We start from the raw sequence: 27,719 nt of genomic DNA, 5'->3' as shown, positions 1-27,719 counted from the left end.
TGACATTATTGGCAAAGAAATGGGATTTTTTTAGTGCTTGTTCCTCACCAGATGTGAATGAAAATCTGTCCTTTGTGGTAATATAAATTACTTGTGCATATTGAGCAGGCAATATAGCCTTTTTCATCTCTGTATTTCAAATTGCTGAGAGCACATTGCTGTTACAGAAAGGTGCTGTCTGTGACACGGATGTTTAAAATTTGCTGGGCCTGTATTTGGACAGGATATTAGATGGGTGGGTTAATTAGTCAAGAAAACACTTAGCAGAGAGGAAAGAAGCAGTTTTTATGTTTGTAGGATTAGTGAAATAAATAGCATTCAGTCTGTTGTTTGAGACTAATCCCTGTTTGCTAAAATACACTTGGAGTTAGACTTGAGAAATGGCTTATTTGTCCGCTATAAAATAGTTTGAAAACTTTAGACAGGATGAGGATATTTGTTCACTAATAAAATGATCCTGATCTACAACTTGAGAAAAGACCTAATTAATCTAAATAAAATCATATTTGGGTGAGGAGGGTGTTTGCTTTAATATGCCATAGTCTCTAATTCATGCTTTTTATGCTAGTTGTTTTAATGTCTGATATAAGGAAACTAAGCTTTCTTCCCTTTTTCTTAGCTCAAATCATTAGCAACACTTGTCGGCTTGATTCGAAATAAATGTTTATCAATTTATGCAGAATTTAGCTGAATAATGTATCTTAAATTAACCAGGAATACAAAAGGCAACACAAGATGGCATTAGGCCAGCACACTGATTGGGCTACTGAAAACGTACTTAGCTGCTTCATGAGAATTTTACTCAGTTGTTCCTAAACCAAATGTTTTCATTTCATGTTTTCACCTAGAAAGCACGGCAGCATAATTTGAAGTGAAATATATTGCATTTCATGCACAGTTACATGACTTAAAAGTAGGTGTTTCTATACTTTCATTCCATTCAAAAATAGACTACTTTCAAGCTCTTTGAAACCAGAGCTCTTATGTAGCGTCTTAAACCTCGTTTAGCACCTCGCAGGAAATAGAGGATGTTTACCCACCTAGTACAGTAGCTCAGGGACTTCTAAGGTTAACATTATGAAAACATGGTGTGAGACATCTTCTGGAATTTACTCAGATGCAGAAAGCAACAAACGTTTGGCTTTGCATTGGGATTTCAATAAATGTAGTTTGTGTGCCTGCTGTAGAGATTTTGTTATCCCCCACCCACCCTCCCAGGGGGATAGACTGGTAGTATACCAGCTGGTGTGTTCAGTTTGTAAAATATGAGATAATCACTCTCATAATGTTACAGTCACAGCATCTATGGAAATGTGTTCAGGAAAATTGGAAAGAAATACAAGAGATAAAATGGCCAAATCTATTTTAAAACAGTGGCTAGCTACTCCAATTTATTAGAGCTTGTAGATCCATTAATAACGCTGTTGCTTTTCATTGCTTTATGTATTTTCACACACATTAAGGTTCTACTTTAGAAAAGATTTTATTTTAAATACTGAATTTGTTGGATTTTCTGGGAAAAGAAATGTGTATTTACTTCCTCCGTGTAATATATTGCATATAAAGCATGATGCATTTGTGTACCCCTCTTTATATTTTCATTGTCTTAAACCCACACTGATCTTTCCCCCTCAAAATGAACACTATTATTTTTAGATTCCCAGGCCTATTCCACAGTTACTAGAGTATTGGTTGCAATACCCGCAAAAAAGTTTTGTTTGTTTTGTGAGGAAAGTTCTTAATTCTTTAAGGGTTAATCATATTTTCCCTTTCCAAAATTCCCCTTTGGTTTTTTTTGTGTGTCTTGTGTTTGCTAAAGAAGATACAGTCAAATGGCAAACCTGTGTTTTTGTTCCTTTTCAGAAATCCCTGACAAGCCCACGACACAGGCTACTGCTGTAGCTGTACATTTCTATTCATTATTGATGACTTGGGGCCTGGCAGGCAGCACAGAGCACAAGCAATATGGATTACCATACTGAAGGGTGGTGGTTGTTTTGTTTGTTAGTTTGTTTTGGGGAGGTGAGGGGGAAGGTTTCCAAATCTGTGAATTGCCAGTTATGAAAGGAAATCATAATTTCCTCCTCATAGGAGATTCTGGAAAACAAACAAGTGAGTTTTGACATACATTTTGTTAAGCAGTTTAGAGCACTTGGTGGAGCAGAAGAAGAATATGTGAGTGAGCTCAAAAAGGACTGAGCACTCACAAACTAATTAGCATTGGCTTAACTTTCTAGCAAACTTTGGGCATGATCCTGAAAGGTTCTGAGTGCTATCAACTCCAATGGATTTTGAGGGCGCTCATCACCTTGCAGTGAGCCCCTCCTTAATGATATTCTAGTTTGAGCCATTCATTGGCACTATTCTGGTTTCAGAGAGCTTTTCCTGAGAAAACTGACACAAACTGTCTAGTCTGCTTTTGTAACCATACAATTATAAATTCCATTATTCTCTGTTTCCGTGATTTATCCAATGGCATGTATACATGTGAATGTGAGAGTAATTATATCTGTGCTCTAATGCTTTATCTTAGATATTTCTGGTTAATAAATAATTTAGTGACATTTGCAATGCTAAAATAGTGTCCTGTCTCAGGACTGGTGAATGAAGGTTTTCAGTTCTTCTAATAACATGATACCTTTCTATCTATAATCTGGATAAAGTTTATTTTCTGCCATGCATACAGGGTTGTAAAGTATTTCATTCTTAGCATAATTAAGATTTTTGACTTTAGGAAAACAGGATTTTTTTTTTGTGTCTGAATGTAATACATCTTGATAATAGGATGAGCAGAATGAAATGTGCTTTGGTTAATATATTGATGACATTTTCTAACTGGATTAGTACTGGAACTGTTTTTCATTCATAAAGAGCAGGTTTCACAAAGAAATAAACAGATTCAGTTTTGGGATTACGCTTATTTCTTCCCTTGTAGTTGAATGATTTTTTCACAATCCTTTTCTCTGAGATGTGTATGTAAGAGGGGTGGTTGGTTTGAGGTTTTTTGTTTTTTATTTTACACACATGCACACACTAATTATCACACCAGTGAAAGTTAAATGACTGTACAGCTTTAATTTGCTAAAATCTTTTTCATTGGTACCCCGTTGATAACCTTCATTTTAGTTAAGCACAGCTAATAAGCAAAGGTTTCATATGTGTGCATTACAGTTTAAATTATTATGGAGATTGAATTACAGTGATGATTAGATTAAGAATGCTGTTTACTGTCATTTGGGAGGGAGAGATGAGAAATCATTCTGGAAGAGGGTTAAATTTCATTTAGCAGAAAAGGACTATCTGCCAACACTTTTTTTCCCTTGAAGTATCTTTTTCATTCCTGTGTTGCTTTTGTTGCCTCTTGGATGTGACTTAACACTGTTTTATATAAATTTCAAAATGTGGAATCAACAATCAAACTAATTTAACAGCATAAAACTTCTCTTAGGAGGAACTGGTTGTTCTAGAAGGTCCCACAGCACCACCTAGTGTACCATCATTTTATGTTAACATAATTATTTTGTCACTAAGGTGCTAAGAATCGCATTTTGGTTTTAATATATTGCTAATATTAATTAAAAATAGGGTTTATTGGGTGATACAGGACATTTCCAAGTAAAGCAGAATTTTAGATACACCTGTACCCCGATATAACGCGACCCGATATAACACAAATTCAGATATAACGCAGTAAAGCAGTGTTCGGGGGGGGGGGTTGCGCGCTCCAGTGGGTCAAAGCAAGTTTGATATAAAACAGTATCACCTATAGCACGTTAAGATTTTTTTGGCTCCCAAGGTTCTATCGACGTAGAGGTATAGTTCATAATTTTCTTCTGCATTAAGAGGACTTTTTTTAAAAAGTAGAGTAAAAGCTTTTCTTCTAAAATATATAAAAATTTAACTATTCATCTCAGTTTTCTACACTGTAAAGCAATGGTGAAAACAGATCTAAAGCTTTCTAGGTGATACTGTACATGTTGTTTATGGCAATATCTTTTGAAATGTATTTTGTTTATTGTTTTGTTATATGTTATTTAAATACTTATACACAATATACAGAAATAGACAGCACTCGTATTTACAGTCAAAGACCTCTAATCCTGCAAGCTGCTCTGCATGGGTGGACCCCACTGGAATAATTGAGAGGTTTCTTTCTTTCTCATCCATTATGAATATCTATGTACTATACTTCAGAGATTGGTACATAAATACAGTTTCTAAACTAGCCATATATAATTATAATAAACTCATTCTGTATGGGCACTACAGAAGAAAATGTGTTTGAATAAGAACAGGGTTTGTTGAGAGCTGGCACTGAGGACTGACAGGGTGCAGGGGGGAACAGGGAAAAAATTCACAAAGAAGGAAGTGAGAGAAGGAAACGAAAGTGGTGTTGAGGCAGAGCAGGGTGAAGGGTGTGATAGGAGAGAATCAGAGAGATAGACCAGGCAGAGTTGTATAGTGCCTTGAAGGTGAAGACAAGAAATGTAAATTTTAATATGGTGTTCAAGGGAGAACCAGTGAAGGGATGCATGCAGGTTTGTATATACAGTCCTGGTCCAGCTGTGTTTGTGAAGGATGCTCTAATTTATGCAGACTGCCAGTGGAACCAAGGTGCCACTATGGCAACAGGAGATAGCCAAAGTGCAGGGAAAATGTAACCAGGCCCTCTTTCCTGTGGCAATATCCCATAGACTGGCTGTAGGAACTGTTATGCTGGCTGTACTCTTCTGGAAGACCCACCTATATTGGATATGCTGACTTTAAGCAGCTTTGCACTAGCAGAACTGTGTAAAATGGCTCCATCACAGCATAGGATTGGTGCCTCTATCAATCACTCTCTCAATACTCATGCTGCCTGAAGCATAACGTTTTATCCTCTTCTTTTTTTAAACTGGAATTCTCGAACTCAGTGTTATGCTTCAGTCTGATAATATTAGATCTTGAATTTCAGACCTACATTGGTTTGTTATAATAATCTAATTCTGAAATTCAATCTTGAATATTAACTGATGATGTCCATTTCATGCTTAGAAACTGGCCCTTTTTACTCAGATTTGGGGCATTTTGTTTTGTGTGTCTCATTCTGACTGTGGGAGAACGCTAATGAAATATAAGCTTCAGAAATATACAGAAATTGATACTCCGTCTTTATTTTTAAACTTCAGGCTTCTTACTGGTGTGTGTTTTAAACTATTACTGTACAAGTAAGAAAAGGGATTTTGAAAGTGTAGATTATGCCCTCTGCTGGGAAACTAGACACATTGTTTTAAATTTCTGAGATACTTTGTTTATATTCTCACATTGTCAGGTGTACCATACTAAAACCATTCTTTTCACATTCATTTTAGGAAAACTGTATCTCTTTTCTGGCTTTAGTGGGGGAAACGAAACCCTTGATCAATGTACCAGTGTATATTTGGACTACTGACAGTATCTTTTTCATTCTCCTATTATGCTTTCAAGTGCATCTTGTTGATGCTGGCAGCACTTCTGGGCCAAATATTTACTTCTCTCACACAACCCTGGTGGCAGCAGTTGGGCTTCATGTGTGTAATTGGTGGGAGAAATAATTCCGAGTGTCTAAAACTAGTTACCGTCATTAAATGATAGAAGCACTATCAGTGTCTGCCATCTAATGCTAGTAGTGCTTTTAGCATCCAATGTGAATAGTAATGTTAATGATCCTCTCCCCTCCCCAGAGGAAAGCACAATGTCTTGTCCCAGAGGATGAAAATTGTGCAACATCTGATTGGGATTGCTTGCCCAGGGCATAATCCCACAGCCTGAAATTAAACCTGGCAGATTACGTCCCCTCTAATAAAGTGATGGCTGTCTCAGGATTGCACCTTTAATTTTACAATTCAGTCATTAAAATCCAAACATCGGTCTCTTTGGAAAGTTGCCATTACCTTTGTCATACTTGCTACTTATTAAAGAATTATAATTGATTTAGGAAAATATATAGTTACATTATATGTAGATTTTTTTTTTTAATTTGTTGTCCTGATAATGTGTAGTATGTGTTTATCGCTGTAGTCTTTGCAGAAAACTACGTGCATATTAATTTTTTGAGAGAGCATAAAATTCAATTCACACATGTATTCACATTCTTATATATTAATTGTGAAGGAGTTGGATCAACTTAGTACCCTATAAGTTGCCAGTTCATAAAGCTTTTATTTTTCCCTTTGTTCATCGTAATCTTTTGGAATAAAACAGTATGATATGCAAATAAGTTAAATGTTTTACCCTTAACTCCAAAAACAAAACTGATTGTTTATAAACTCAACAAACACATTCCTTTTAAATAACTGATGAAAAAATGTGTGGAAGGGGAATGTTAAAAGCTTTTAGTATGTAACTCGGGAAAATATTGAAAATAATCAACTTGGAAAACAAAGAAGGAAAGTAAAGGTAATTATGCATCAAATGCAGAGATGTACAGGGAGAAAAAAGCATGGGCCCTTTGAAGTTACAAAGGGGGAGCAATGACTGATGCATTGGAGACATCAGAAAGAACTATTCTGATTTTAATCTGCGAAATAGTGCAGGAGAAAAAATTAGCATGTCAATTGAAAGCGGGAAATATTTACATGTTAATGTAGAAGTTGGTGACCTGGTTCAGTGTACCAAAATCCCGTCCCCGTTTTAATATTTAAATTATGGTTTGGAACAATGGACAGCATATTTGTATCTATACTGCACATATTTTAAGCAGTGTTAAAGAGTTGTACAAGAAGGGTAGTCTCAAACATACTTCTAACACTACCATTCCACACACAAACTGTTTTTACTAATGATTTTACTAACATCTTTGAAATCATTTTCAAAAATGGTTTAACACTCAAAAATTAGAAAATGCCAGATATAGAGTTGCCTACACAATCTTAACTCATTCCCCTTGTGCCTTTGCATTGTGATACCATCAGTAATTACACAATAATGTACAATTTTTTCCATGGGACCCCTGCCTTTTTCAGGATGGACATACAAGAGGTCAGAATTAGTCTCATAAGCAACCATGATCTGGCATTACTTAATTTTCAAGAGCTTAACTGCAACCTAAATAAGGGTCTCATTACATAGTTTTTTGTATGTAATATATACTTTACTAATTACTCCACTCAAAATCCTCCTCTTCAGTTTTCCTCTGTCCCCCAAGCCCTCTTAGGTACTTACCAATTTAGAGTTTGCAACCCCAAGCATTTTGTAGACATGAGTTAATAAATAAGTAAATTAGAGTAATCAAAATTTTTTACCCCTGATTTCAGTGGCAAATTAGCACACTTTTGAAAATCCCACACTGTCTCTGTCTCACCTGACTAAACAATGTTGTTGAAACTCTGGCACACTGCCTAGTGGAGATTAATGCATGGATGAGGGTTAGCTGGCTGAAGCTTGATCCAGATAAGACTCATGTGATGCAGATAAATTAGAGGAAGAACCAGAAGATATGGTAGGGTTGACATCTCCACATTTAACTGAAGGTATGTGCCCGCCATGTGTAACTCATGACTGCAATCTGGGGTCTGTGTTGGATGATCATATAACTGCAGTGTCTAGGAACAGTTTTTACTATTTGCTTCTAGCTAAGAGATTGTGCACTAATTTTTTTTGGGTGCAGACCTTGCTATGGTTTCATGCCTTTGTCACTTCAAGACTGGCTTATGCCATGCAGTCCGACATGGATTATGCTTAAAGCCAAATCGGAAATTTAAGCTGGTGCAGTTCATGGCAGCATACCTAGTATGTGGTGCTTTGCAGAGGCAATGCATATCGCTGGTGCTTCATATTCTGCACTAGCTGTGTATTGGTTTCCATATTGAATTTAAAGGGTAAGGAATGGTGTCTCTAGCCTCTATTTGTCAGAGGGTAGAGATGGATGGCAGGAAAGAGATCAATTGATCATTACCTGTTAGGTTCACTCCCTCTGGGGCACCTGGCATTGGCCACTGTCGATAGACAGGATACTGGGCAGAGTGGACCTTTGATCTGACCCAGTATGGCCATTCTTATGTTCTTAAAGGTGAGGATGGAGTAATTCAGTTTCCAAGCTCTTTCAGTCATTGGTCTCTGCTGAGATCGCCAACAAAGTTGGCTCCCACACAGAGCTGTTTTCATTAACCTACTCCATACTAATAGAAATACTGACCATTCAACAGTACTGTACATTGAATAGAACGATGCTGTGGTCAGAGACAAGGCATTTACATTTTTAATCCTATTATACCTCATCCCAGCAAAGCACTTAAGCAGGTGCTTAACTTTAAGTATGAGTAGACCCACTGAAGTTAGTGGGGGGCTATACCCATACTTAAGTGCTTTCCTGGATCAGAGCTTTGATTACCAATAATTGTTTGTTCTTTCCAGTGCTGTTTCTGAAGACAAATTAAAGACTATGTACAAAGAAAAGTGTGTTGTTTGATAGTCCCCGCATACAGGTGTCACTGACTGCCTGTAATGATGGCGAAAAAGGACATGGCAAATTTGTGGGCTAAGGTTTCTAAAGAAAGTCTGCCTGATTCATTGCCTCACTACAATAATGCACTACACCTCTTCCGCCAAGTGCCTCTCTACAGCCTGGCCTGCCTTATACACCTCTACCACGATTTAATGCTGTCCTTGGGAGCCAAAAAATCTTGCTGCGTTATAGGTGAAAACTGTGTTATATTTAAATTGCTTTGATCCACCGGAGTGCGCAGCCCCACCCTCCCGGAGCACTGCTTTACCGTGTTATATCCAAATTCGTGTTATATCGGGTAGCGTTATATTGAGGTAGCAGTGTGTATCCATTAACATCACCTATTTCCTAATGATTAGCTATCATGGCTGTAAAATCTATTATGCTACTTCCTCTTGCTATCGGGTTTTGCAGCTGATTACATGTATTGAGGATACATGTTCCATCAGAGAAGAAAACCTCTTCCAGGAACCAAGATGGGGTAATGCTATACTGGAGGAAGCAGATACAGAAAACCAATGTAATCTCTTTTTGAACATTTTCTTTGCAATGGAAATGTGGTAAAATGCATCTCTCTCTATCTGTTCTCTGTTTTAAAAAAATCAGAGTATAAATAGCTCTCTTAACTGTGACATATTTTGTGATCCTTACTGTAAAGAGAAGTGCATTTACAAGTTTATAATGTGACTGATTCTATGCAGAATTGTACTTTGTATCAGTGTTTCAGGTCAGGCTGTGATTTCCCCTCCCCCCCCATCCTTCCCACTAAAATCATTGAAATATATTCAGTCAGTCTTTCACATCAGAGGTGTAAATGGATTTCTTGAAACTTTTTCTGCAGATAGCAAATGTCAGTCACTTTACAACTTAGATTCCATTATGGACTGCACAGAGAGAGCTTAACATTCCATCCTAACTTTGAGGATGCTAAAACTGTGTAATGACCTTGCATCCACAAGGGCAGAAGCTCAGCTTTTGCTGGAAGTGCTAATCTACAACCTGTTTATCTCCATGCACTATGTGCTTGACAGCACTTGCTCAGAAACTAAGGTAGGGAAAAGAGGAGTCAAATTTAGTTTTTTCTTCCTGGTGGTGTTTGTGTGCAATGGACTAGAAATGAGATATTTCCCTTTTTAGTTTCCTTCGTGGCATTCAGTAACAGTTTTGCTTCAGCAACGTAAGATTATAGTTCACCTCCTGTACTTAGAGTACTTCTATCTCTGATTCAGCATATTACCATTTCAGTAGAGTAACATATAAATTAGACAGTACTGAATACCTTATCATTTTCCTATTGTTCTTTGAATTGCTTATTCTAGAATGAACCAATGTTTTGGTGTTATCTCCTAAACTTAAACCTTTGTCTATAATCTTTACTAGTTGCTTTTAGATTGATACACATTAATTTCACATTCTGTGATATCCGTGGATTCAGAAATATACTGTTGGGTTATGAATGCTTTTAAGGAGAGCTGCTTAATGAAAAGATATATGGCTTGAAATGTCCATAGTTTTAATTTAAATCTTTGCATGTGCTGGAACTGATATTACTTATCTAAGTAAAATGTTAACATCAAATAGCTATTTTCTTCTTAAATATGGGCCAGATAATTGTGGGTGGCTCCTCTGAGCTTCCTTTGGTACTGATTGTTTAAAACTGAGGGCTGAATTTGACCCTATAAATATTGATTGTGTAGAGACCACATGTACCTCATTTCTGAGTTTATTAAGGTCAACAGCACTGGTCATAAAGTTTATCCTAAGAATTGCTAGAATTATGTTTAGGAACCAGTTTTTTAACAAACCAGTCAGTCAGGAATCTGACATGTGGACGTGGAGTTGAAATATCCCTCTACCTTTACATTATTATAAAAGAGGTCATTTTTTTTTATATTGTACCTGTTTAGAATTAGCAGCAGCAGCAGCAATGGTATTGTGGTAGCAGCCAAAGGAACTAATCACTATCAGGACCCTATTACACTAGGTGTTGTGCAAACCCATAGGAAGACACAGGCCCTGTCCTGAAGAACATAGCTGAGTAAGTGAAAAGGAAGGGACCACCCCTACCCAGACTCACCAGAAGGACAGTAATTTAACCTCTCCTTACTGTCCCTGCCAGCAGGTATATGGGATCTTGGGGAGCAATTACCACACAGGTGGGGTGCAAAATAAACTTTATTAAGAAAATGCAAAAAACAGGGAAAATTCAATAGTGAGGGGTATGGGGTTTAAGGTAGACATGGGGAGGGGTTTCTTTTAGCAATAGTATAGGGGGTTTCAATAGTGGGGTACAATACAGTGGGGTACAAATACAGTTGGTAACCAATTAACACTGAAGTATAAATGTAACAAGTAGCTAACAATTTCTATATAAAAGGTTGTGTCACAGCAGCATATAGCCAACTAACAGTTATGGGAAAATGTGTAAGTAACAACTCTAGGTAAAAAATGTGTCACCAGTGGTATAAATGTAAAATGTGAGGTGTGTTTAGAGAAGAAAAAGGGAATAACCAATGGGGTTTTATGCTAGACTTCAGTAATACAATTGAGGTTGGGGGTTAATAGGAGAGTGTGAGGAAGGGATTAAAAAGGAGAGAGAGAGAGAGAACTTCAGGAGACAAGAGAGCAGGCAGGCTGCAGGTTTAAACAACAGAGAGGGCAGAGGGAGATTTAAACTTGCAGGACAAGAGGGCAGGCAGGCTGCAGTTTAAACCGCAGAGAGCAGAGGGAGATTTAAACTTCAGGAGACAGAGGGGCAGGCAGGCTGCAGGTTTAAACAGACAGAGAGAGATCAGGCAGGCTGCAGCTTTAAACAGCAAGAGACTGAGGGGTATCGGGGTGACTGGAGAGCCTCGTGGGGGCAGCAGAAGACAGACTTAACCACAACTATACAGAACAAACAGCAAAATTCTTATCTATGACCTAATTAACCAAGACTACACAAAGTTGCAGTAACAAGAACACATGAACAATTTCTTAAACCTAACTTACAGAACACAATACAAACAATTCTCTAAACCTAACTTAAACGCACAGCTATGCTGGGTGCTGGTTGTCTGGGTGCTGGGGAAAGAGAAGAGAGCAGCTAAGATAATAAAATGAAAGTATAGAGAATTTCACAGAATTTCACAGAGGAATTCTTACAGCCCCAAAGGAAGCAGCAGAGGTTAAAAGCAGCCAAAATCATCAGAAGGCTGGGTACAGTCTCAATAATCAGGAGATCTCTAGGCAGCAATTCGTTCTTCGTGGGGGGGGGGTTCAAAAAACGGGGGGTACGCTCAAAATAAAACGAGAGTGGAGAGGACCCCCACAACCCCTGGCTGATCAGACAGGCAGCAATGCAGGAACCTTATCTGAGGTCGGATCAGAAAATGTCTGGTTTTAAGGGCAAACTTAGGCCAGTTTTCCCACCAGTCTTTGGATTGGCTCAGAGGCAGGGGAAAGAGAAAAAAAAGCAAGTGAGCACAGAAGACATGTCTAGGCAGATGTCCTGTGCAATAGGTGACTCAGAAGCACATGAGGCTATGACTCATGCCCAGGACCTTAAAAACACAATAGGCCTTGCAACTGGACATTGTCCCCCTAACACCGAGCCCAGGTTGTTGGAACAAGGTGATAACAGGACTAACCCTTTGAACAGGGCAGTGGTTCCCACTTAACAATTGGACCTCTCCGGGTTGAGAAGGCAATGCTCTGGCTAACAGACTTAAAGGCCAACCTCCTTTGAGAAGGGCAGTGGGCCCTGCTGAAACAATTTAAACAGCCAGGGAGGGGAGGCCACAGGAACAAGAAGCAAATGGATGGAGTATGCCTGGACAGCTGATACAGAGACAGAAATGGAATAGGGAGCATAGCTGTAATCAGAACACTTACTATCCTTCACTAAATGAGACTTCTCTTAAGGCAAAAGGGCACCCAGCCCGGGTCTATACAAAAGCCAAGCAGAGCGGGCTTCTGTGATAACCCATGTTCTGGACCCCAAAGCACAGGGGGCTCTCTGGGTGTGGAGGTGCATGTGCAAGCCAAGCTGAATTCAGGTCCTGTGACTCTGCACCTCCACACATGGCGGGAGGAGTTGAATCAAATTTGCAGGACTGCTACAGGAGTGGGGGATGTGGAATGCACACCTCCCTGCTTGCCTTTGGGATGAATACAACCCCAGGCAGCATGGATCAGAAGCAGTCACCTCTGACTGGCTCATGACAACAAGCTTCTGTCTGTTCAACACAGGCTGCCAGGAAGGGATTTATGGACATCCCTCAGGACCTGCGAGGGATGTCCATGACATCCCTCATCCTGGGCAGCCTGTGTGAGACAGACAGAAGGCTTGTGATGGAGCAGTGCAGTGACTGCTCTGTCCATGTGCCTGGGGTTGTACTTCATCCCAAAGGCAGCAGGGAGGTGGTGGGGCCACATCCCCACTCCTGTAGCAGCCTGCAAATTTGATTAACTCCTCGCCATGTGTGGAGGTGCAGGTTCAGGACCATGAATCAGCTTTGGGTACGTCACCTCCACCCCAGACAATCCCCCTGTGCTTGGGTCCAGAAGTGGGAGTCATAGAGCTGGCTATGCTAGCTTTATACCATCTGGGGATTCCTTTATGCCAGGGAAGTTTCAGGTACTTGGCAGTGCGAAGTATTTGTTAGTACACAGAAGGGGAAGAGGGAGATCTAGCCCATATGCTCAACGGTATCTAATACATGGGTTCTCAAACTGGGGTCAGGACCATTCAGGGGATCACAAGGTTATTACATGGGGGGTCACGAGCTGTCATCCTCCACCCCAAACCCCACTTTGCCTCCAGCATTTATAATGGTGTTTAAATATATTAAAAAATATTTCTAATTTATATGCAGAGGTTGCTCTCAGAGGCTTGCTACGTGAAAGGGGTCACCAGTACAAAAGTTTGAAAACCACTGGTCTGATAAAACCCTACGAGTGTGTTATGTGGCACATTATGCTGGAATGACCGCTTTACATTCCCTCTATAAAGTTGTTCTTGATAGGTCATCATTTTAGGAGTTGTAACAACTACTTTGCAGAATATCTGCTCAGCACTTATTACATCCCACGCTCCCCGCCTGCTGCTTCCTGCACCACCATCCTTGAACATCCGTTTGTCTACTTCTCCCACAAACATTGCTGCATTTTCTTTCACGCTGCTCCTCACACAGGGAATGCCATTTCTGAAGTAATCCTTAAAGCCATCCTTCCAGGATCCGCCTCTGCTTGGACACTCAAAACAAGTCAGCTGACAAATGATGGCTAGATTGAGAAGCCATCAAAGACTAGATATATCATTTATTTATTCCAAGAAATACTTCAAAATAATGTGTAACTTTCAAGTTGGTGCAGCTAGCCTGTTACCTTCTGTTCTTATTCCTCTTTTCCTTATCCTTTGTCCCCTCCTGTTGTTTCTCACTTGTTGCATCTTGTTTTAAACAAGGCACTTCAGAGCAAGAACTGTCTTCCTATTTGTTCATAAGTGTCTAGTTCAATAGTGTCTCCTGCTTGGGGCCTGTTGACATTGCTGTAATACAAATACATCATATAAAGAGAGAATTTTATATTGGATTTTAACGGCTTTGAAGAGCCAGAGTAAAGCTGAATTATGACCAAAAAAAAATTACCAAAAAGGGAGCACTGCTTTTAACTTTGTATTTTTCACTTGATTGAAACCAAGAATAGGCAGGAAAACTATCATTCTAGATTTGTATAGGTGGGTTGGCATTTTGCCCTTGGAGTTTGTGAGTGGGTCTTATTAATAGAATCTGATAAATGTTGGGAAGAAAAATAATCTTTGTTTACAAAAGAAGTTCTAAGTGGGACTTGTGAATGAATATGCATTAAATGACAAACTGCTTTTATTAAATCATGAGAAAATATTGAAGTATGACAGAGGGTGAGGGAGAAGTACCACTTGCAACTATGAAAGTGAAGCATGTCATGTTAACTCCCAACCCAAACAATTCATTTTAAGATTTGCTTTCATGAAACTTAAAATCTTGTATTTTGTCCAATCATGAGCCTTAAACCTGTTCCCTGTCAGTGAAGAAAACAAATCTCTTGCCTGTCTCTGCCTGAGGGATGTGGAGAGCTGAGGTGGTCCTATGTGACTAAATTAGATGAAAGACTTGCCCTCCTCCACTGAGACATGGAGTCTAATCAAGTGAAATGAGTTTTGAGATCTCAGCTCATTTCCTAGGGGATATTAGTTTACATTGCAAAATCAGGACACCTAATTCATCACAGCTGATGGAGCTTTTGCTCAAGAGAGGACCATGAATTAGGGAACGTGGGACTGAACCACCTGTCTACCCGACAGGAGGGGCAGCTTAACCAAGTGAGAGTACAACATATTGTTGGGGAAATCGTCACAAGATGTTGGTCTGAACTTCTATACTGTATTGTGTATATTTTGAGAAAGGAAGTCTTCAATCTAAAAAGTAGACAGCTTTCCTTTCTTTATCACTTAGCCTTGCTTTAATTTAACAAAATTTCTGTATTTCCATGCATTAGAGTTTAAGATGACAAAGAGAAGATTCTGCTTTCCTGACTAATAAAACATTATCTTTTATTTCTTCCAGGGTATTGTTATAACTCCACTGCTACTGCTGCTTTTTGTGAGTATTTTGATATTAAGACTCTAATCCCTTTTTTAAAAGTAACTTACCACTTATTAAAAAATCTACTTTAAACCAGAAGTTTCACTGATTTTACACTGTTTTGATACTCAAAAGGGGTTGTGGTCAGTATTTGGGATAAACTTCTTCCTAACTGGTAATAAATAAAAATGTGTCACAGAAAAGACAGTGCCAACTGCTTCCTTTTATAAGGGGGTGTGAGCCTTCTCATCTGACAGTATCACAAAGCATATGCTATCAGACATGCTGAGCCAAACACACATGTCTGCAATGACAAAATGCTTACCCCAGTAGGAGAGCTATCTTATAGCATGTGCTGGGGTAGCATGGGATCATAATGAGCCAAAATGGGCCTGAAGCCTGTTGACTGTTTGGCCAGGTAAATGCAGCCTTACATTTGGGCAACTAAAACCTATGGGTATTTTTGTGTTAGAGGCGTGTGAGAGATTGGAAAGGGGATGACAAATTACTGAAGCCATTGGGCGCCACTAACAAGAATCTTGTTGATTCTTGTTTGTTCATGTCTTACTCAGTAGTTGGTCATCAGTCAGGGCCTTGGTTACTTATAGTTCATGGAAACAGACAAAGATCTGGTTCCAAGTGATGTTTATTAGTCATTACACAGTGAGTGACCCTGTAACAGGCTGACAGTGTTTCCCTGAAATACCTAATATCAGTTAGTAGGTGTTGATCCTGCTGGCAACAGGGTACATGGGTTTCACTGAACCACTGAGGTATGTTGCTCTCTGGGGAGAGGAGATATAGGGCACGGGCTGAGCAGTCCTGAGGAGTGGCCACACCTGTCACAAAGGTTCAAGTTGAACTTTGTTGTCTTGCTGTTAATTTCTGTATTATGACAATCAAACTCCCAGAAGGGGTTGTAAGTATGGACTCATGGTGTGGGTACTGTGTTTTAGTGTAGGTTATGAAAGACACCTGTTCACAGAAAGAGGTGATCTGATTTCTTGATACAGAAGAAGGAAGGAACTGCTTTCAGATGGTCTGCTACTGCTCTCCTCATTGTCTGCCCCTCTTCTGCTCTCCCTGATAGATGGTGATTCTTCCAGAGGGGTGGAGTTACAAGACCAAAATCCCATTTTAAAAAGACAAAACATTTGGTTTTATTACCTTGAACATGAGCATGTTTTCCACTTTCTAAGTGATGTCTTGAACCCTTCTACCCTGACTGAAATAGGATGTTTTTGAAACAGAGCCTGGGGGAAGGTGCATTTTTTCATAAACTTGAAATTTATTTAATTTTTCAAAGGTACAACTTTTGAAACAAGATAAAGGTTTGATTTATGTCAGTGACATCTCTTTATGGGCAAATAAAAGATTAGGTAACAAAATATTCCAGCCAGCTAGTGGTCAGCTGTAACGTTTTTCATCTTGTATCTCATCTTCTATTTCATCTTGTAGCAAGTGGTAAAAGTCTCTAATGTTCAAGAAGAAATAGGAGCCACAGAGTAGGCATATGTGCTTCCAATCAGTGCTGAAGATACTAGTGTAATACAGTGCCACTTAACTGTGTATTATTTACAGTACTATTTGTAGCACTCTGAGCTGTTTGCTTCCCTGAAGAAAAAGAACACTGCTTCACTTCTTAACAAAGCCGTAAACAAAATGTGTGGCTGCACTAAAATCTGCAAAAGCTGCAGATGCTTTAATTATCACAGCGTCCAAAACACTAGCCATGATTCTGTGGGATTTATTGATGTGTAAAAGTCTTGTGTGTGACAAGGGATGATTTGTCCTTTGATACTTTATTCATATTGGACGGGATTTTCAAAAACTCAGCACCAAGGTAAAACTCTCATTGACTTCAGTGGGAGCAGTGTTAAGCCAGCACTGGTTATCTTTATGTTGACTTCAGTGGGCACTGAATGGTTTTCAGAAGCACTTCAATGGGCTTTGGATCAGGTCTATGATGCACGCTAGTATTAGTAAAGCAAAGGCCATGCTCCAACAGAGTAATACTATCATTAGAATACTATATTATAGTAATTATATTTACAAGACTACCATAAGGCCTTTAAGGCAAGACCCGTATGTGTAAACAGTGCCTAACGCTTTCTGAGTGCTACCAGAATACACATGCATTCTTATTTATTAACTTGTTCTTTTGTTTTCTTGAGATAGCTTGGCCCTAGATGGTCATGGTTTAAATTCTGCCCCCCCTCAATGTGCACCATGTTAATATATGACAGTATATAATGTTTTGAACTGCTTGACAGACATTTACAAACAAAGTAATGTAATCATGAGTCATTTTAACAAAGTTGTTAGACATGTTGAAGTACACAAATGGAAGAAGAGTGAAAGCTTGTTATAAATTATACATTTCCTGCAAATAATTTATTTCCCTAAATGAATGGTGTTAAATATAAGATTGTCAGTCACATTTCTGAAGAGACTACTTCTGCTACCAAACTTGTTGTAAGTTTATTTAGCAAAATGGTCAGAGATTTGAAGACTTATTTTATGAAATCTCATATATTGTACCCTCAGTTAGCAGACTTTATCTTTTTAGGTACCCTTTGTTAGATTTTAAAGGATAGCAACCCTCATAAGTATCACTGATTACCACTGTAATAGGAAGCTATAGAACCTTGACTTCCAGGTGCATTAAACACCGGTATTGTTGTCCTCATTATAACTGTTATTTTTTAACACTTACGATGTTGGATTCCCAGAGATGCTGTTATAAATGGGCAGTGTACCATAAACAATACATAATTAATATTCACATTTGCATTCATATATGTGATGAGCAGAAAAGGGTTAAAACATAAAGCATTCTAAGATCCATTGGTTGTAAGTTAACATGAGAATATGACATTCTCCTTTCTTTGCAACATTTTGCAAGGTTTTATTAAAGGGATATGGGACCCTATATACTAGAGCACACATGACAAGTTCCTATTCTCCTTGTGTCAGGTTAGATATTTAAATGAAACCAGTAGTGGCAATACAAAGGAATCAAGATTTTTAAACTGAAGAGCCAAGCTTTTAAGCTGTTTTTAAAAAAGAAAAAAAACAATTCAGGAAAAAAAGTAAGCTAGGAATTTTCATAGACAAGAAGAAATCTCCTTTTGGGGGAATTTCTCTGCTAATGATGAATAATTGTCACAATGTAGAATTTAGAGAGTTTGTAGTTTAATTCCCCAGGCTTTGTCCCCTCATGTGGGTATGGAACAGTACCTTATGTTTACAATTACCTTATTACTTTGTTCTCTGTTTTCAACTATTGTATGTACTTTTCCCAGTGGCAGTAATGATACTACATTTATAATAATCGTCATTCATCTAAATAGATCGCATAGTGCCTTACAAACTTTGCTGTTTGGTTATAGAAGCTGTATCCTTTGCTGTGTGAATATTGAAATAACTGCCACCTCCTCTCAGGTGAAACAGAGCACATGTTAACAGCACACAATAATGATGAACAGTTTGTTAGGAAATGATGAACAATATGTAGTGAAACAACAGAGAGAATTTAGTTAAACAAAATGTAATTACTTGAATCCCAAATCTGGCACCCCTACTCAAGTTGATTAGCATTGTATTTCTTGAATAGGTTTTTTTTTCCTTTTTTTTTTCTTTTTTTGACTTGTGGAGTACAGTTCTACTTAGCTTGAGTAAGGGTGCAAGAGTCAAGCCCTCAACTTACAATTTGGCTGGAATACTAAGGCTAACACCTATACTCTTGTGAATGTTCATTATTTGAATTCTAAAAAATATGCTGCCATTGCGAAAGCATCTGGGCGCATTTATGTTAATAAAAGACAGTTAAACAAATTGTAACATCATGCTGTGAAGATAATAGTGCTGTGATCTCTTTAATAACCTCAAGTTGTCAGCACCATTGTTGTTATGTCTCATCTGAAAGACAGAAGCACAGCACCCTAGAACAATTTTAACAACATCATCACTCCCGTGTCTCCTTAAAATATAACATCATTAATACAGTGTATGTGTGCTGTATGTTTATATTTGTGTCTTTATCTTTAAGGGCTAGACTGTGTCTTGTAAGCACTGTCCCAGGTTGGGAAAGAGCTGGATGCCTCAGGGAACCAGTCTTTTGGAACTCCCCTGGGAGCAGGGAGAGCATAGCTTTGTGGCACAAGTGCGATGTTCTATATGAAAATGGTTCTGCCCCTCCTCTCAGGGTCCCGTTGGGATGGATACCACCACTATCCTCTCTAGTCCTGTCCTTGGATGAGTACATGGACTTGCAGTTATGCTCAGCTGAGGAGGTTGGAAGCTCCTTATATTTCCCCTGCTCTTAAGCCCCTATTCAGGGGTAGAACAATATAGCTCTGAGATTTTACTTTGCTACAATAGTGCAGGGGTACTGATATAATAAAACATAGCTGATTAATCACAGTGTATTTTGTACCACAATATAAATCATGTAAATGTTTATGAAAATAAAATATTACTTTGTTTACTTTTTGCACTTTTTTATGGTATTACATTACAACTCTGCCATGGTCTTGAAATTTTTACCACTATTGTGCATGAACGGATGCTAGGTACTCTCTTTAATTTATGGAAGTATAATTGGTTGGATAACAAAGTAACAAATACAAAGATGTATGAATCTATATATCTTTACTGAAGTCCCCAAAGAAATGTTGGACCAAGTGTGTATTTTACATTCTTGTGTACCTCAGTCTTCAAAGCTTGCCTGCAAAACCACTTAAACACGAAATGTTAAAAAGCCCTTGCAACACTCCTGTACATTTGTGAAAATATACTTAGCAAAACTCCATGTTACTGTCATGTACTACTTCTGTATTTGCCATACTACCAAAGGTGATTACCATGATGCAGATGTTGAAATAGAAGCTTTTCTACTTCCTAATCAGCTTGCTCATTCTACTTGATTTATTCAGTGTTTTTTTTCCTAAGTTCTATGTTTTATATCAGTCATTTTGATGGTGTGCTTGTGAATAGTGATGCTACAAATATTAGAATATAGCACAACTGAAACAATCAAGGCTTAGTCAAGGGGAGAAAACCTCAGTTTAAACAACATGGAGGAAAGGACTACTGAAAAGGAACATGAGTAAAACTACATATTGCCATAAATATTAAAGTTTTATTATCTTTTAACATTTGCCTTATATTAACAGTCTTTAAATGAAACTACTATTCCCCAAAATGCTGGATTTCTCAGATTTTCAGGAAAAAAAACTTCCTGATTTCTTTGCACTGTACTTTGTTTCCTTGTTTCCCTGGTAAAATAAAATATCATCTGTTTTTCGATATCATAGAACATACACGCATTCATTTTTTCAGTTCTTGACAAGTGAAGGCTGATTGCCAGTGAACTGAAGAACGAATTGTTAAATAATATATTAATAGCCAAGAAGACACAGAAGTTGTTATGGAAGTTGTGGCTAATGTATGTCACTGGTGTGTGACAACAGGTTGGTTGTGAGAGTGGGGAAGACCATGCAGTACATTAACTGTTTACAGGTCAATTCTTTCATCTGAATGATTTAAAGTGCACCATCTTCTTTCTACCTTATTTATAATATATATTATGTATACAGATTAATTTCCTCCTTAATCTCAGTGGGTACTATGGGCTTGAGCTAGAGCTCATGGAAATAATCAGTGGAAATCTTTCTGTTGACTTCAGTGAGCTTTGCATCAAACTCTGTGTACCTTTGTGTGAGACTAACTTTTGACTGCCTACTTCATTTTTAGTGGCCAAAGAACAACAGAGATCCTCCCATCCCCTAACACATATATAGATAATTGCACATCTGCAAGGGTAGAAGAATCTAAAATCTGTAAAATCTCTGTGGAGGACTTTCTATTCCACTTAGCTCTACTTTTGTAATGGCATACCAGAGATCACTTTAAAACATTTGGAGAGTCTATTAAAGATGTCTTCTGCCTAATAAACTAAAATTGCCTTTATGGCTGACAGAATACATTGACCTCTAAATACAAAACTCACAAAATACTGCAGGAGTCTGCAAATTGCACCACAAACTCAAAAAGCCAATGACCCTTCCAGTCGGTCATATCTTCTTTTTACCACCTTCCCACCCTTGTTATCGCTGGTGAGGCATGCACAGATTCTCGGGGCACATAGCAAGGGAGAAGGCTCAAGCTGGCTAACAGTGTACTTAGTAGACAGTAGGACACAGCCTGGAAAAACATGTTAAGTACAAGAAAATGCTGTAGAGCAGAGCCCAGAGTTTCTCTGAAGTGGACTCAATACGGGCAGCAAATGTGCTGGATTGTAATTTGGTATGACTGGCAGGAGGTGTTTCTTCTGAGTCTATGGCAGTTCTGGATGCAGCCTCTTCCTTGGGGAGGACACCCCAGCTGTGATATCTTCCCTGGCAGCCAGAAAAAAAAAAAAAAAGATTTGACCAGCTGACATGTGGTGGTAGGATAGGATTGGAAGTGCAGAATGTTCTCATTTTCATGCAAGGAAGATTTCTTTGTACAATCAAAGTTAAATATATCCTATCACTTCAGGCTCAGTCAGTGTCTCTGCTGTGAACTCTGCTATAAACAAACCCACTAAATAATTTGGCAGGTGTTGTTAAAATTGGCAGTCTCTGAAGCAGAGAGGTCTAGGGCTGGAGTAACAGGAGCATTGCAGGTCAAGTTTAAGTACTTCACAGTGACAGGATTGTGTGGAGAAACTCACCTGAAACTTGCTCCCAATATGACCTTACCTGGCAAACCCTTATTCATGTGTTCATTCCTTACTCATATGAGTTATCCCGTTGAAGTCAATGGGACTATTTAAGTGAATAGGGACTTCTCAAATTGGTCCCCTTGTCTGATTCAAGTTAGTGCTTCATAAGCCTGTGCTGTTAATGAGCACCATATTCAGGCATAGATATCCAGAAGAGCACAAGCTATACAGTATATGTAAACAAGCTGTCCATGAAATAAAAATCATGTGCTGGTGCAAAAAATTAATGTTTTAAGATGAAATACACTGACAGATCAATTTTTCAATATTTTGAAAGACAAACTGGTGATGAGATGTAATTAAATGCTAAACTTTATCTCCACAATTTATTTTCCTTTTAACTTATTACATAAGTGATAAGAAAATCCAGTCACATTTTTACAGCTAAAAATATGTGATTGGTTTTCTTTTATTCCCAAAGTTGTTTAAGAAATGTTCCTTCTATTTGGCGTTCTTAAAAAAAAAAAAAAAAAAAAAAAAAAAGGTGGGGGGGCATCTCATTCTTAGGTGCTGGGATTATTAGGAGAGTATACAGGCAGTCGCTCTACCATTAACGTAAGAGTTTTAAGATTTGGAAAAGTTTGAATGGCTCCTTATTCCCCCCCCCCCCCCTTTTATCTCATTTTAGCTCTCTGTTAATAGATGAGACTATAAGTGCCAAAGTACAGTAAAGTCTGGAAACAGCAAGTGCGGGTGATCAAGAAGGAATGTATTCTTGTGAGATTTCCAGTCTAATTTTGCATAATTTTGTATGTCCAGATAGTTTTGATAAGGCTTAGCTAAGCATCATCTCAGAATCAAAATCATCTGAGATTCACTGCTCAGTGGCCATATTGTGTCAGTGATCAGCGGCTGAAAAGTGTACTTGTCATAGATGAATGAGAATTCCTCCTTCCTTCTGTCTTCTGTATCCTCTGGGCAATGATTCAGGGCCAGCTCTTCAATGGAGCTGAGGATCTGGCCGTTGTCTTTAAGCTTATAGGCTTCTGGGACTTGACAGTGATAAAATATAGCCCACTGGTGACATCATTGTAAAGTGGGGAAAGGAAACAAGAAACCAGGAATCTATCTTTGAGGAAAGAATAACCCAAGTACCCTGAGTCGGGGAGAGAAGGCTGGCACTGTAACTAACTATGTAAGAGTAAAAGGCATTAGGATACAAGACAAGGCCGGGTTCATGCACTTATTAAAAACAGAGGGTGTCAAAGTGGTTATTCACATTTGTGATGAAACAGTTGCACTTTTAAAACTCTGATTTGGAAGATCATTGCTTTGTATAAAATCATTTGTTTCTCATAGGTGATATGTGATTTGTCTCCCTTTACGTCTCCCAACCTTTTCTTAAAAAACTTGACATCTGTGCTGATGAGTCCACAGTGTTTTTAATCTGAAGCTTTAAAATGCAGATTCTGTGCTTGGAAATGCTACATTTGAACTAATAGTTTGAAGAGATGGCAAGAATATTGGTGTCTAAATGGCTGTCTTTTTCAGCAATATTTTTTATTGTCGGACATCTTTTGATTCTTTACTTGGAATGTGATTATACACTACGTGTAATTGACCTAAAACTTTCAAACATTCAGATAAGTCAGTGGATCCTTCACACAAATACAGTGTTGTCACTGTAAAAGTATTGTGTCCTCAGGAAGCAAAGTGAAGGGTCCTGGAATCCTGACCACCCATTTTGATTTACTCCTCTGTGGGGCGAATCTCTGAAGCTGCTGTTAAAGTTTTAAAATCTTCATTTTCACTTGAAAAAGCTTCTTTAAACATACAGTCATTAATGCTTCTAACTCCCCAACCCAAAAGTATTGTCGAAATAGGGTTTGAAACGTATGAACCTTTTAACGCTTCAAAAGTTGTTACAGGGATCATTAGAAGAGCAAATCCAGCCTGGAGGCTGTGACATGTGTGATGAGATTTTGGTTAATCTGCAATGGAATTTCTGCAAGGAACCAGGGCTCTACCTCTCTGTTCACATTTGCTTAAAATTGAAAGTTGAGAGATTCATGTGCAAAAAGGATGAAATTCCCCCTTTGGAAAATGCCCAGGCAAGATTCTCTCTGATACTGTAGTCCCATGTAGGGTCACAGATGCAGCAGCAGCACACAAACACATGCATACCCAGTATGTCCCCTGGCGGGGGCTTCTGTGCCACATCCAAATAGGCTGGTGTAGAAGGAACTACTGGGGGGAGTTACACAGAGAGTTATTCCGGAATAGCTATTCCTGGTTAACACCATGTGTGGATATTTTCATTCCAAAATAAGAATGCCTTATTCAGAATTGGCTAATCCGCTATGGAAGTGGATTAAACTAATACAGAATAAGGCACTCTTATTCAGGAATAAGAGCATCCACACATGGAGTTATTCAGGCATAATTAATCTATTTTAAATTCATACCCTACCTTATTCTAGATTAATTTAGAAATATTGGCAGAATTGAGGCTTTAGATTATAAACTCTTCTGGCAGAAACAGTCCTTAATTTTGTAACTTGTAGAACACCACATATATTAATGTGGCTTAACAGTTACATATATGTGTGTACACATAAGTAAAAATATACATCAGGACATCAGTCAATATAAGTAAATATTGCAGATCTTTGCCAAGTTCAAAACAGATGTGAAGGAAAGGTTCAATATTAACAATGTATTTTTATTTTTATTTTGTAGCTTGGATCATCCTCTTCTGTGCCTTTTACATCTATATTCTCACAGCTGTTTATGACTGTTGTAGTTCCTCTTATTATTGGACAGGTATGTCTTTTAAATATACTTTTTTTTTTAAGAATAAGATAAAGATGACTGTCTTAAAGATAAACTGTCAACACAGTATGCTGCCGCATAGGACACAGCCTCAGGATGGTGGAGTCTAATATCATAGAGAAGATGCTACAGTGCTCCATGGAGCCACGTTGATCTTTGTTGAGATTGAGCATCTGACCCTCACTGCTGCAGACATATGCTATTGCATATGGAGAAGAGAGTTTGTAAATATAAAATGGGGGAAAATAGCAGTCCAGACTGAGAAATTTGCAGCCCAATGCAAAATGAGCATTGAGAACACTATATAGTTCTTTTGTCATGTGCCCTTTACCTGGATGATGGAAAAAGTTCTGCCTGTGTAATGCTACAGCTAATTATGTTAATTAAAGAATCCTGTGTTAAAAGAACTTGAAGGTTGTAAAGTCAGGCCATCAAAAGTTAGAAAATGCCAGAATTAAGGCTGCCCACACCCTCCTGTATGCACATTATAATACAATCTCTAATTATGTGGCCACATTTTTTTCCCCACAGAACCTCTGCCTCATTCTGAGCACAGAATGGCTCGGTGAATGAGTAGTTCAGTATTTCATTTTAGCCGCATCTTTTAGTGGGTGGCCCCTGCCTTATTTATAGCATGCAATTTAACCTTGCACTGAACACAGAATTAATTTCCTTCTGGGCTTTTGTATTACATTTTGTCACTGTAGTATCTGAGTGCTTCACAAACAGTAATGAATCTTTAAAACAGTCCTGTGAGACAGGGAGGTTTTATCTCCATTTTACAGATTGTGAACTGAGGCACACAGATTTTTGAGTACCCAAATTGAGACACCTACAGGCTGATTTTTCAGAATACTTACCATTTAAAGCACTTTATGCATTCAGAGCACAACTCCCATTGATTTCAGTTGCAGTTCTGAGCACTCAGTCCTTTTGCAAATCTGGCCAATGATGCCTCATGCTGGATACCCAGAAAACACAGAACATGCAACAACTGCCCACCTGTGAAAAGTTCGATACAAGTAACTTGCCCAGCATCACATGGGAATCTGTGGCAGAAGCAGAGAGAATCCAGTTCTCCAGGGTGGTATTCAGCTGCCTTAAACATGAGACTATCTTTTCTTTTCCTGCAATCCCCTATCTCTTTCATTATACACTTTCCAGCTTCAGCAATACACATGGGTAAGGGTCCTGCAGAAAACAGCCTTATATGCTACGCGATTCTGATTTATTTCCTGAACACTGTGCATCCAGTGCACTGGCATCTTCTAACTTTTGAGTGCTTGTCTTTGCAACCTTAACTTTCTTTTAATTTACATTTAATGTAATTTCCTATCTTCAAAAAGGCAAACTGGAAAAAAAAAAAAAGAGAGAGAAAATTCTATAATGTGGAACCATATTGCTGACCACCACATGGGTCATCATCAGGGTTCAGACCCTTAGATCTTCAGCACAGAGTTCTACCACTTCAGCTAACTAATTACCTAGTGGCAAGAGTAGGCAGTTATCTTCTATGTCAAGGGGTCTCAACCTTTTGCTTTCTGAGGCCCACCAACATGCTATTAAAAACTCCACGGCCCACCAGTGCCACAACAACTGTTTTTCTTCATATAAAAGCCAGGGCTGGCATTATGGGGTAGCACGGCAGTTGCCCGGGGCACCACACAACAGTGGGCACCGCAAAGCTAAGTTGCTCAGGCTTTAGCTTCAGCTCCAGGTGTTGAGGCTCAGGGCCCCGGTCTGCAGTCCTGTGGAGCGGAGCTTCAGCTTTCTACCCTAGGCCCTAGTGAATTTTAATACCGACCACGCTGGGCTTCCCCTCTGAAACCTGCTTGCAGCCCCCCAGGGGCTCCAGATCCCTGGTTACAAACCACTGCTCTATGTGAACCAGGATGGGGGAATGAGAGAGACACTTGACCACTAGAATGCACAGCTATTTTCTGGGGATCAGAAGGATGCTGAGACTGAGGAACCCTAGGGTCAGTTCCATGTTTGGGAGGGGAACATGCTGTAGTGATTGTAGACCCTTCTGTCCCTAAGCTTCTCAGCTCCAGTCCCTGTCTTTATTTTGTCTCCTTTTCCATCGCCACCACCTTCTACACCACACCTCTTTGCATTTGAATAAGATGGTTTCCTCTTTTTTTTTCTTGTTCTAGATGGGAGAAGGGAGGTCACTGAGAGCACGAGAGACAGTCTCCCTACCTCTCACTTCTGGTGCACAGCGCCGCAGCAATTCTAGTAGCTGGGGGGAGCAATTGTGTGGAAAATGCTCTTCAGCTTTTACAGCCCAGGGATGGAGCATGCTCAGTTGCTGTGTGAGTGGTGCATGAGTAATCCAGTCGGCATGCAGGAGCTGTGTGTGAAAGGCACGTGCAGATAGAATCTTTGAAGAATAACATTTACAGCCTCTAACAAACCTCTGCTGAGCAGGTGCAAAGTGTGATTTTTTTCATAGACTTATAACTTGGTCATATTTGAGCAGACTTTCACTGAGACAGCACCAGGCACACTCCCAGACACCAGGACATCCCTCCTGCCAACTTTCAAGGCCGTGCTCTAAAGTATGGAGGCACGACTAGAACTTCTCTATAAAACAGTGGTATGTATGTATGTATGTATGTATAAATAAACACGGCCAAAATAACACAGTTTTCCCAAATTTCAGTCTCAGAAATGGCTTGACCATTTTGGTTAAAGTTTTCCAAAAAATTCAGCATGAAGCAGGCATGTGGCCTGTATCAGCCCAAATAGTTAAAGTTTGGCAATAATAAAAGCAAATGAAAACAGGGCCTTATAATGGAAAGTGTTGTGCAACCTTAACTATAAGGGCTTGTCTACATGGCCAGTGACTGCCCAAGAAGCAGTAACACAGCAACATCCCATGTGGACACTGCTACAGCACCGCAAAAGTCCCAGAGTGCGGCTTCGTGTGTTACTTCTTGAAAGCGTAGTATGCCAAGCCGCACTCTGGGGTTCAAGTGTACTGTAGCGGTATCCATGTGGGTCATTGCTGCGTTGCAAGCTGGTGTACTATAGATTCACATCCAAGCTTACTGCATAGTAACTTGCCATGTAGACACCTATAATAGTAAATTTTACTGAATTTTAA

The 27,719-nt window shown here is 39.0% G+C and overlaps 1 protein-coding gene across 5 annotated transcripts in view; it reads left to right on the top strand.

The window, feature by feature from the left end:
* SLC10A7 (solute carrier family 10 member 7) overlaps nucleotides 1–27,719 on the top strand; it is a 215,019-nt gene that overhangs the window by 133,183 nt on the left and 54,117 nt on the right. For 4 of the 5 annotated variants that reach the window (XM_032764875.2, XM_032764878.2, XM_032764877.2 and 1 more), the window contains exons 6-7: nucleotides 15,052–15,087; nucleotides 24,518–24,601. In XM_032764875.2, coding sequence (XP_032620766.1) covers nucleotides 15,052–15,087; nucleotides 24,518–24,601 — 120 coding nt within the window. The remainder of the gene's footprint in view (nucleotides 1–15,051; nucleotides 15,088–24,517; nucleotides 24,602–27,719) is intronic. The other variant, XM_032764876.2, reaches the window with a different exon arrangement.

The sequence above is a fragment of the Chelonoidis abingdonii genome, chromosome 5, assembly GCF_003597395.2.
Source record: "Chelonoidis abingdonii isolate Lonesome George chromosome 5, CheloAbing_2.0, whole genome shotgun sequence".
In the NCBI taxonomy this organism is placed as follows: domain Eukaryota; kingdom Metazoa; phylum Chordata; order Testudines; family Testudinidae; genus Chelonoidis; species Chelonoidis abingdonii.
The sequence above is the reverse complement of the archived record's forward strand: the minus strand, read 5'-3'. Positions and strand labels throughout refer to the sequence as shown.